Source organism: Mus caroli, chromosome 16 (assembly GCF_900094665.2).
Source record: "Mus caroli chromosome 16, CAROLI_EIJ_v1.1, whole genome shotgun sequence".
In the NCBI taxonomy this organism is placed as follows: Eukaryota; Metazoa; Chordata; class Mammalia; order Rodentia; family Muridae; genus Mus; species Mus caroli.
The window spans coordinates 33,892,499-33,905,196 of NC_034585.1; the positions used below are offsets into that span (position 1 = coordinate 33,892,499).

A 12,698-nucleotide genomic window follows, 5' to 3' on the forward strand; every position below is an offset into this window, starting at 1 on the left:
TATTCAGTATAGTAAAATATGGGTTTCTAGTTCATTAAATATGCTTAATATAGAATGCTTCATGGTACTTTTAAAATTGGTAGGGTCTGTTAATTACTAATCAATTAGAATAAACTTTAATCTTAATGTTTTGAAAGACATTTTAGTAACTTTCTTTATATGTGTCATTATTATAGATAATTTAATTATTTTATATATTGCAAGAAAAGAGAATAAGCACCAGTATTAGACCTCTAGTTGTTATTATGCCAGACATACATTTTTTCAATACTGCAGCTAGATTTCTACAGAAATGTGAACGTCCATTCCAGGTGTGGTAGCATACACCTTTAATCCCAGCACTTGAGAGGCAGAGACAGATAGATCTGTGTGAGCTCAAGGACAGCCTGGTCTACGTAGTGGTGTACTAGGACAGCCAGAGCTACATAGTGAGCTCTGTCTCAACCCCAAATCCTAATAAAAAAGCAAAAGCAACAAAAAAGTAAAATTGACCTTAATATTCTTTGATTGATAAAATTGCAGCAGCAGAATTTACTCAAGTTTACTAAGATATTTTGCAGTTGTAAGTGTTGCTGAGAACTTGGATCTCAAAGAATGTATAGTGCATTCAAAGATCCATATGATGGCAGCTTATTTATATTTATTATATCACATTCTTTAGACTCAAAGGTTACAGAGTACCTTTTATGATACTGTGTTATTTGAGAATTAAAATGCAGTATCCTAATGTCATAGCACTTCTGGCTTACTTCCAAATTATAGATGTTAGTTTAAGAAGAATTGGTTAATGAAACTTATTAATAGCAAATAATAATAACCTGCTTAAGTGCTTCCACAAGGTAGGCACACATAGATGATATGTTTATAATTTATTTTCTTAAGAATGTTTCAGTTTAAGGTGTTTGTGTTGAAAAGAAAACAAATTCTTTTTTCTCTGACTTACTGAAATTATTTAGACATTTTTACATTCAGATGTCACAAGTGAGGGACATAAAAATGATCAGAACAAAGGAAGATTGGAAAGACTTCAATATAGAAATTGTTGAGAAAAAGAAAAACCATATACTTAATCATCTTGTTATATTTATTCATTTTCAAACCAGACTTTAACTTCATTAATACTTAGATAACAAAAAAATCTTACTTTATTAATAATTGTTTTGTTTTGTTATTATATTTCAGGACTTAGAAGTCTGCTAAATAAACAGGAAACTCTTACAGAATTTAGTCGAGAACTTAGACAGCTCGTTGATCTTTTAACCCCTAAGATCCATCAGGAAGTAGAAGAACAGGTATTATAAAAATAATTTGTGTGATATTTGATAACTGTATTGAACTTTGGTTCTTCCTAAATATGCCTCACTTTCGTTCTCTTAACACTTTAAGCAAAATATTATTCCTGCCCAATAGATTTCAATTTCAACACAATTTCAATCTCCCTTTTATATCTATTTATACATTTGAGCAGGCCAATTTTTTTTTCATGATGTCTCATGAAATCCCCTATTTACTGTTTTATCAGTAAGCCATTTAAATTTCATTTTCATTAAAAATATCTATCATTTTACAAGCTAATATGGCCACTTGTGGCGAGCATTTCTTATTCATTGATACAAAATAATACATGTATAAAATTATGTTTGATATGTGAGAGGTTTTATTTTATCACACTTCCTCAACACATACTCAAAATGGAGGCTCCAGCTAACTTACTTCTGTAGAAAGAGACACACTTTTATGATTTTCAGGTGAGGCCTTAAAATAAATATGAAAAATAGTCTAAAATAATAAAATATATTTTTGGAGTAAAAGGAAATGAGATTATTCTGTACCTAAAATCGTAATTGGTAATTGAAAAGAAGTGCAGTTTAGGCAAGAGAATGAAAGGAGAAATTTGGAAGGAAGAGAGTAAAGGAAAAGAATTTTACTTCCATAGACTATTTTCAACTTTATACATGTCATGAACATACTCAAAACAGCATCCTAAAACTTACAGAATTAAAACAGATTTGCATTACTACACATACATAGTCAGCAGAACTTACATACTCTAGGCCTAAGCAAGTTGATAATTCTAAATAGACTGGAGCAATGGCTTAACAGTTAAGACTGTGTGCTGCTCTTGCAGAGGGCCTGAATTCTGTTGTCAGCACCCATGTTGGATGGCTCAGAAATGCCTGCACCTCCAGTTCTAGGGGGATTTAAAACCTCTGCCTTCTACACATGTGCATGCACACACATACACATAATTAAAATAATAAAAATAAATCTTTTAAAAGTTCTAAACATTACCAAGATAGCTTCCTGGCCATGGTGGCACACATTTAATCCTGGTGCTTCAGAGGCTAGGGCAACAGGATCATAATTTTGGATCAACATTGGCTATCTAACAAAATGTAGTTTCAAAACCAAAACCCAACAAAACAAAAGACATTAGCTCAAAATAGTTTATGAAAGATTAAGGCAGAACTGTGAAGTCCTTGAAAAGGAAGTGAGATCAGATAGAGCTAACTAGACTGTCTTGAATATGTCCTAGATATTACCTGAGCTTAACATCTTATATCTGGAAAGTGAGATATAGTAAGTTTACTTGGACATTTTGGGCCTGATGAACTTCATGTTTCTGGCTACCCGTCTGTCTCGAGATGATGATTAGCACTTATCCTGGCCTAGTATTTTAAAAGATAAACTTCTCAAAAAGACTTTTTTAGAGATGTATCAAAATTATTTCTGGTATATAATTTCAGAAACTACATAAAGCAGCTTGCTTGATTCAAGCCTATTGGAAAGGTTTCCAGACCAGAAAGAGATTAAAGAAGCTTCCGTCTGCTGTGATTGCCTTGCAGAGGAGTTTCAGGTAGAAAACACAAACCAAACTGTTGGTTGAAATGATAATCTAGCTTTGCATGTAAATTTGTAATCCCACTCACCCACCAAAAAAATAGAAAAAAAGAAAAAAGAAAGAAAAAGAAAAGAAGAAACAATATAAGAGCATTACCAGAGCACAGTTAAATGCAAGTGGGGGAGGGGAGTGTTTGTGTGTGTGGTTTTTTTTCTTTTCTTTTTACTTTCCTAATTGTGTTGTTTTATTCTTGTCTTTATTCTGTTCCATAGTGTTACTGAGTACCAACGCTCAAGTAACCAGGTACCCTTTCAGAACAAAGGGCATAATAAGACAAATCTGATGGAATCCAATACTCAATCCTGTCCACTTCCTATCCAGGTTTGTGGGCCAATCCTGAAGAGGGAGCCAGTGAAATTTATATTATTAAATCCTCAAAACCAACAGTGCTCATAAGTGCTCATATATATAATTATATTTGTGGATACATAAAGATTAAAGATGTTAACCAAGATTTCCTGAGTAAATATGGCATGGGTAACTGTGATCCTTTAGATATGACAAAACTGTCCATCTCTACATCAGTTATATTGAAAAATGTGGGTCACTTTCTGATGACTAACCTAGCCACATTCTTAAAGGTTACAGAACAAACCATAGCAAAAATAAATTTAAAAAGTAGTTAATATTGATTATACAGTAGACCCATTCAGAGGTAACTTTATTTTCATTCATCATTACTTAAAGCTAAATTTAACTCACTAAAATGAAACTGACATATTACAGAAGTAACCTTTAAAAACTGAAACCACACTTTTAATAATTGCAGCTGCATTTCTGTTACAAAAACATCTAAAAATAACTTCAAAATTGTCACACAATCACTCTGTGTTATTTAGTAGATATCCTATAAAAACTTTCTTCTAGACAAATTTAAAGACAAGTATTTTTACTTTTGGGCATGAGTATTATCAGCAAAGAAAGTATTAAAGTTTTCAAACACTCATCAAGTAGATTGTGAGTGTGTGTGTACACATGCATACATATACACACATAGAGAGAGGGGGTGGAAAAATGTGTGTTTTATGTATGTGTATATTGTTTTACATATATAATTATATGAAAATATTCCAAAATTGTGTGTGTGTGCATGTGTGTGTGTGTGTATGTGCATATATGAAAAGAGAGAAAGTTACAGACTTGAGTTTATAACTGGCTTTAGCAACTTGACAAGTTATCAAAATTCTTAGTCTCAAATTTCAAATCTAGAAAATAGAGATAATGGCTGTGTTTTGTAGCACAGGCCAGTAATCTCACCTACTCAGGAAACAAAGGCAGGAAGAACATATGTTTAAACCCAGCCTGGATTACAGAATGAGATCAAAGCTGCTACTGCTGGACAATTTAGCAGAGACCCTGTCTCAAAGAGTATAAGGAGGACTGGATATAGTTCAGTGGTAGAACATTTGCCTAGCATGAACAAGACCTTAGGTTGACTTCCCAGCACTGTAAAAATTAAATGAATGAATTACTAAAGTTCATGTACCTCACAAGGTTGAGATAATACATTTAGGATAATTTAAAAGGTTTTAGTATATGGCACTTTAAAAATAGGAATAAAAAAATATATAATTTCTGCCCTTAATATATACAAGTCTATATTAGGGTATAGTTTAATGATAGAATGCATAGTTAGCATACAATCTAATCACTACACTGAAAAGAAGAAAACCTCAGGACCTAAGGATTGTGAGCTCATTTATGTAGAAGTGTATGTACAGAATCTAATTAATACTTTATCATTTTAAAAATTTTAAGTTAGCATACAGAGTAATGAATTTCTTTATAGCATTTTCACACACACATGCTGTTAAACTTTGTTTTCACTCCCTCCATCACTACACTCACCATACTCCTTGTCTCCACCTCTGGCTAGTTCTCTTTCCTACCTCAAATAGACTCCTTTTTTCTTTACCTCTCCTTACGATATCATTTTCCCCTCTCACAGTCCTTTTTACAGTTTCATTAAATGTACACACAAAATTTAATATAGGTTCTGCATATTTGTCTGAGTCTAGCTTGATTATTTCCAGTTCTTTTCATTTTATGCAAATTTCATAGCTTTGTTTTTCTTTATGGCTGAATAAAACCATTCTATATATGTACCATATTTGCTTTATCCTTCCATCTATTGATAGATATCTATTTCTTAGTCACTGTAAAGAATGCATCAATTAATGTGGATATATAAATATGTCTATGGTATGTTAACTTACTCATTTTGTTTGGAGGTTATTTTGTTTGAGGATAGTGTTTTATTTTATTAAGATGGTGTCTCATGGAACCCCCTCAGGGTTCAAACTCCTAATTTGTTTTTTTGAAGTATTTATTTTTGTTCTTGCTTTTGGGAGAAAAAAACATACTTTTCAAGTATGCAAATTCATCTAAGTAAAATAAATATTTGTGATGCTTTAATATACTGACATATAGGAAATATGGAAGACTAGGTTGCAGTAGTTAAACAATTTGATAAACAGCAGAAAATATAGAAATTATAATGAAATAAAACATCTTTGAACACAGAAGACTTTATAGCCAGTTATAAAACAGTATGTATTTAGTAAACAGTTGAAAAATGCCTATATCTAGGGGCAGACTAGATGACTAATTGGGATAAGGATGTCTGTCATCCAGCCTGATGTGTTTTAGATCTACAGGATCAGCGTTTAGAGGGAGAAACCTGACTCCTTCAGGGTGTCCTCTGATCACACATGATCCATGGCTGACAAATGCACACAAATAGAATGCATGGACATACAGAGACAATAAATGTAGTTAGAAATTAACTTTTTAAAAAGATTTATTTATTTATTATATGTAAGTACACTGTAGCTGTCTTCAGACACTCCAGAAGAGGGTGTCAGATCTCATTACTGATGGTTGTGAACTACCATGAGGTTGCTGGGATTTGAACTCAGGACATTTGGAAGAGCAGGCAGTGCTGTTAACCACTGAGCCATCTCTCTAGCCCTGGAAATTAAAATTAACAAAAGGAAAAATAGGGGTCTGGAGAGATGTTTCAGCAGTTAAGAGCATTTGCTACTCTTGTAGAGGACCTGAGTTCAATTTTCAGTACCCAGATGGTGGCTCATATTGACACCCCAGTCTGGCCTCTATAGGCACCAGGCATGCATGTGTTGCTCATGCAGACATGCAGGCAGATAAATGTAAAAAACATTTATTTTTTATTTTTTATAAGTATTGGGTGTTTTGCCTGCATATATGTCTATGTACCACATGTATTCCTGGTGCTGTGGTGTCAAGAATAGGGTAATAGGTTTTTTTGGAGCTGGAGTTAGACAGTTGTAGGTGCTAGGAATTTAACTTGGGACTTCTGGAAGAACAGCTGATGCTCTTAACTGTAGAGCCAGCTCTCTTGCCCCCATAAATCTTAAACAAAATGAAAAGTGAGAGAGGAAAAAAAAAGTAAAAGTTAGATATAATTATACCATAAAGTGAAAACCACTATTGAAATTTTAACATCTTTTAAATAATTTATATTTCTATGTAAATTAATACAATTTTAGTACAATTTTTATTCTTAGATGTATATAATATGTATATATTTTTTCTTTTTCTTATTCTTTTTTTTTTGTCCTGGAACTCACTTTGTAGACCAGGCTGGCCTGGAACTCAGAAATCCACCTGACTCTGCCTCCCAAGTGCTGGGATTAAAGGTGTGCGCCACCACACCCGGCCAATAATATGTATATATTTTAAGACAGGCTTTCTTTTTTTTTTTTTTTTTAAGATTTATTTATTTTATGTATAGCAGTACACTGTAGCTATCCACAGCTACCCAGCAGATGGCGGCAGATCCCATTACAGATGGTTATGAACCACCAAGTGGTTTCTGGGAATTGAACTCAGGACCTCTGTAAGAGCAATCAGTGCTCTTAACTGCTGAGCCATCTCTCTAGCCCCGAGATAGGCTTTCTTTTTGTAGGCCTGGCTGTCCTTGGAACTTGGTAGACCAGGCTGGCCTTAAACTCAGAGATCCACCTGCCTCCCAAGCACTGGGATTAAAGGTGTATGCCACCACCACTTGGCAGATTCTTTTATATTTCCATTTTATCTTCAACTAACAGTACATGTCACTATGATTTTGCAAGTTTTCTATTTTAAAAATAAAATTCCATCAGTTAAATGACTCAGTATTTTATTCAATCCACTATAATGAGATACTTTTCGGTTTGTTACCACTATAATACTATGCTACAACATCCTTGACCATGCCTTTATATATTTGATTATTTCAGTAAGAAAAGTAATAGAAGTAGAATTGGCTGATCTGTATTTTTTTTAGCCTTTTTATTTGTATTTAAAATATTTCTTCAGATTTTTGATATATTTATTCCAACATCTCTAGAGAAATTTATATATAAGAACAATGTATTTCATTATACCCTTGTCTTAGGGTTTTACTGCTGTGAACAGACACCATGACCAAGGCAGCTCTCATATGGACATTTAATTGGGGCTACTTACAGGTTCAGAGGTTTTGTCCCTTATCATCAAGGCAGGAGCATGGCAGCATCCAGGCAGGCATGGTGCAGAAGGAGCTAAGAGTTCCATATCTTCATCTGTAGGCTGCTAGCAGAATACTGGCTACTAGGCCACTAGGATGAGGGTCTTAAAGCCCATACCCACAGAGACACACTTATTCCAACCAGGCCACACCTAATAGTGCTACTCCCTGGGCCAAGCATATACAAACCATTATAACCCTACCAATGCTAGGAGTTACCTTCCAGAACATTTTTGTCTTTACTTGTTTGGTTACTCTTGAGATCAAGATTTTTCATGCATTTCTTGCTGGACATGGTTTATAAAATTGTATGTAAGGAACTTATTCTTTTTCTTTCACAGATCTAAACGAACAAAGATGATGTTGGAGCTAAATAGGCAGAAGGAAGAAGAAGATCTCAGATTAAAATTGCAACTTCAAAGACAGAGAGCAATGAGGCTTTCCCGAGAGTCACGCTTGAACATGCTTGAAATAATTCATCCAGGTGAGTAATAATGTCAACTTTATAAATGTAAAACTGTTAGAATAGCTTAAACCAAGTTTTCCTCTTCCTTGGTTAATTTTTTTTTGAATCTTCTTGCCTTTTCTGTCTCTATTTTCTTTCCCTAGAGAAATCATATTAAAGTTCTAGATTTTAAAAGTTACAGCTTTTCTGATTCATACCTATAATTTATTTTTTTTTTACTTTCAGATACATGTATTAAACATAAATGTTTATAATTAAAGATAGTGGTCAATGACATAAAAAAAAAAATCTTGAAAAGGATCCAGTCTGTCATCTGCATTCATTCCCTAGTATAAAACCTGTGACATCTTAACATTTGTGACAGATGAAGCAGAATTAATAAGAACATGCTATGGTGGTGTATCTGTGCACACGTTCATCTGTGTGCATGTATAGTGGGTATACATGTGTATATATGGCTCGAGGGCAACATAAGGCTTCTTCCTCCACCCCTCTCCACTATAGTCAGGATCTGGGCTGGCTTCAGTAGAGACCTAAGGATGATCTTGAACTTTCACCCTCCTGCTTCTACCTCCCAAGTGCTTGGATTACAAGTGTAGGCCACAAATTCTGACTTTATGCATTGCTGAGGACTGAACCCAGAGCCTCATGCATGCTAGCAAGTACTCTTAGCAACTGAGCAATGTGTCTCTCCCCTCATGGGTGTTTCATCATTCATTAACCTCCCTTATTACTCATTCCCAAGAACATTTACTTGTTCCCTCCTTCTTTTTACTTTAAATGTATTTTCCAGAATTTATCCTTTCTCAGTTATTCTCGAGTTGTCTTGCTTGATGTGTCCCATCCATAACTCTACTGTCAGCTATCAGCAAAATGCTTAGCGCTCTCATACCTGGCCTTCCACCCTACTTTCTCTCCTAAGCAGTGCTAAGCATTCCTAACTAGCATTGCCCAATAACACATTTATGTTATCATTGAAAAGTTCTGTTTGTATTAACCAATACAGTAGCAATAGCTAGAAGTAGCTATTGAGTATTTAAAATGTGCTACTGCACTTGTAGACTTTTGAATGTTTAATTTTATTTTATTTAAATCTACTTAGTAGCCACATGTATCTAATAGCTGCTGCTGTGATAGTTTTCTTTGCAATTCACAGATAGTTACAAAACTAAAGTCTTACTCCCAAATTTTCTCTTCATTGATTCCCCATTTCATGTAATGCCATCAAAATCTGTTCAGTTTCATTCAATATCCTTACTTTTTCTTTGTCACTGTTCTATATCAGGTCAGCTACAAATCCAATTAGCTTTTAAAATATTATTTATTTTTATTTATATGAGTACACTAGCTGTCTTCAGCCACACACCAGAAGAGTGAGTGCATCGGATCCCATTACAGATGGCTGTGAGCCACCATAAGGTTGCTGGGAATTGAACTCAGGACCTCTGAAAGAGCAGTCAGTGCTCTTAACCTCTGAGTCATCTCTCCAGCCCCCAATTAGTTTTTTTAATACTCTAAGATACCTTCTTTCTATTAACCACTGGTGCTGTGTTCTACAGCTTTGTTCTTTTATTTAACTATGGTGAACCTTGAGTTAAATATGGTTTATGCTCACCAACTCGAAAGTCAAGGGAAGCTTATTTGTGTGAACAATCACAAGTTTAGAAACACACAGAGTAGATTAAAGAGCACATAAATACACTTTGTTCATCTCCCCTGGTCATTCCAAATGCTTTCCTACATAGATTCATGATATTTTTTTTTTTTTTTTTTTTTTTTTTTTTTTTTATTTTTTTTTTTTTTTTTTTTTTTTTTTTTTTTTTTTTTGTCAAACTGCTTTTGGTATTGGCCTTTTATCCCTTTTCTCCTTACTCTGGGATGACAATATTATGAGTCCTTTTTGGAAAAAAACTGCATATTCTAGGAAAGCTTTACTTTCTACAATCTTAGAACTATTATAAAATGAAAGAGATTGGCAAATTAGTGTGAACAGTATTGACAAATACTTTTTTTAAAAAAGCCTGCAAAATCATTATTAGTACTGTTGTCCTAATTTCAGACCTCGAGACCTTGAGAAAACATAGCTGAGTATGTTATAATAATGTCTGTCATCTCTTTAGGTCAAGTGGAGAAGTACAATAGGGAAATGGAAGAGAAATCAGCATTGACTATTCAGAAACATTGGAGAGGGTACAGGGAAAGGAAGAATTTTCGCCAACAGAGGCCATCTCTCACAGAGTATAAAGCAGCTGTCACACTTCAAAGAGCAGTGAGTCTGCTGTAGTCTACATAGCTCTATATAAGGAGGCAAACAAGTGTTCAAAATTGACTTTGCTGTTTACCAAATATAGATCTGTGATCAAGCCCTTTTGCTTTTCTGAGCTTATTTTCTTTATAAAATAAGAACCTAGGACTGGAAGTATAGCTCATTAGTTGAGTACTTCCCTAGCATGTGCAAGACCCTAGGCTCAATCTCTAGCAACCTAAATTCAAACAAAGAATAGTAATAACAACACTTATTTGCCTCTGCTCAAGCTGATTTAGACACTAAGTCCAAGTACTGCCTTAAAATCTTGTATGCCATTTACTAGATTGCAACCTTGTTATTATTGCTTATTTTTCTCTCCTATTTGGCCTGCAAATTCCTTAAGGATAGGGAACTAATCCTTTTATATTGGTGTCAGCTCTCAATAAGCTCGATATGAATGGATATTCTGTTTTTATATACTGTTATATACATCAGAATCAGATGACATATATGAGGATTCTAAAGTCTGTAAATTGCATGGTCTTATGCAAATGTATATTTTATTTACTTTTAAAATAATCAACTTATGGGGAAAGTACTAGCTATAATTAAAACATATAATTAGAATTCTGGAATTGTAGAATGGTATTCATATGGTAGTTTTTCTAGGGATTATGTATAGTAAGTCATATTATATTGGAAAAGCATAGCACAGGGCTTCTTTTTCACTTAGTAACCTTTTCCCTCTAATACCTACTTCTCTTATACATCATTAGGCCTCTATTAAGATTTCAAGTCTGGGGCTGGAGAGATGGCTCAGCGGTTAAGAGCACTGACTGCTCTTCCAGAGGTCCTGAGTTCAATTCCCAGCAACCACGTGGTGGCTCACAACCATCTGTAATGAGCTCCGATTCCCTCTTCTGCTGTGTATGAAGACAGCTACAGTGTACTCGTATACATGAAATAAAATAAATCTTTAAAAAAAGATTTCAAGTCTGAAAGCATGTAGCTTAATCACCTTTTTTATAGGTTTTACTGTTAATTCTCATTTCTTACCATGATAAATTTTGAGCACTCAATGTGGGTTAACATTTATAAGGATGTTTTAATTTTTTAAGTTGTATGTAAGCATGTGTGTCTATCTGTGTGGGTGTGTACACTTGAGTGCTAATGCCCCCTGATGCCAGAAGCATCATGGTATCTGAAGATAGTTACAGGTAGTTGTGAGCCATGGGTGCTGAGAACTAAACCTGGGGTTTCCTGCAAGAGCAGTTTGTAGTCTTAACTGCTCAGATGTCTTTCCATCCTTATGAAGATATTTCTAAACCATCAAAAACCAATAGAATAAATACTAGGGAAATGTGAAGAGTGATCTGTCTCTTCCTCCTCCCTTATGTTATATATGAAACAAACGTGATATTTATCCTGAGCTAAAGAGACAAGGCAACCTGAGGATAGCTCATTTATATCCAGTTGGAGATGCTTCTTTTTAGAGTTATTTGCCTTTGTGATAGCTGCCCAACCAGATTGATTTGTGGGAAAGCCTGTGGTGCATATATATATATATATATGTTATACTCATTCTCATTAATATGTTCATATTGCCTATGTTGGAATGCTAATGTTTTACATATAGCATCCTAGGACTTCTACAGCTGTGATAAAAACACCATGACCAACTTGGCGAGTAAAGGATTTATTTCATCTTATGCTTCCAGTTAACATCACTGAGGGGGAGGGAAGTCAGGGCAGAAACTTGGGAGGTAGGAACTAGAGCAGAGGCTTTGGAGAAATGCTGCTTCCTGGCTTAATGCTCAGCCTGCTTTGTTTATTCTAGCACCCACTAGCCCAGGGGTTGCACCATCCATGTTGAGCTGGTCCTGCTCAAATCAATCATCAATCAAGACAATGTTCTATAAGCTTTTCCACAGACCTTTCTGGTAGGGGCATTTTTTCAGTTGAGGTTTTTTTTTCCAGAATAACTTTAGCTTTTGTCAAGTTGACATAAAAACTAGCTAGCACATATAATTATGTTTTTATAACTCAGATATAAAATATTATTTTATATAGCTACATGAAATCTAAAATAACTGGAATTTGTTATCTGTGTTATATTTCTATAGCAATTTTCATTTAGTGGTTTGTTAAAGCCATGCATTGTAACATGACCTCTAAAAGGCTGAGAGGCCAGAGAATCCCATGATTCCTAAGCTTGAAACCATTCTGGTTTACACAGCAAATTCTCATTTCAAAGGAAGAGGGGGGCATAATTAATCAGTTTCATTAAAAATAAATACAGAGTAGTAAGGTTATCCTTTACATTTATTTGTCTCTTAGGAACAATTGTTTTTTCAGATATTTGGCAACAAGAGAAAAGTTAAACTATTATCTACCTTCTCTTTCTTTCTTGCTTTGTACAAAAGCCGGGACCCCTCTTAAGACATTGTCTCACTGTGCCTCCCAGTTGCTGACCGTGATCTTGAATTATCTTTTCTCACCCCTCACTACTAATATTATAGTTCACTATCACACCTAATTGAGGCAGTGTATTTTT

The 12,698-nt window shown here is 34.5% G+C and overlaps 2 protein-coding genes across 5 annotated transcripts in view; one reads left to right on the forward strand and one right to left on the reverse strand.

Annotated features, from left to right (window-relative positions):
* Positions 1-12,698, reverse strand: part of Eaf2 (ELL associated factor 2) — an 83,479-nt gene that overhangs the window by 54,590 nt on the left and 16,191 nt on the right. The gene's annotated exons all lie outside the window — the stretch shown is intronic.
* Positions 1-12,698, forward strand: part of Iqcb1 (IQ motif containing B1) — a 46,182-nt gene that overhangs the window by 19,874 nt on the left and 13,610 nt on the right. For both annotated transcript variants that reach the window (XM_021184796.2, XM_021184795.2), the window contains exons 9-12: positions 1,183-1,292; positions 2,748-2,857; positions 7,772-7,914; positions 10,017-10,165. In XM_021184796.2, coding sequence (XP_021040455.1) covers positions 1,183-1,292; positions 2,748-2,857; positions 7,772-7,914; positions 10,017-10,165 — 512 coding nt within the window. The remainder of the gene's footprint in view (positions 1-1,182; positions 1,293-2,747; positions 2,858-7,771; positions 7,915-10,016; positions 10,166-12,698) is intronic.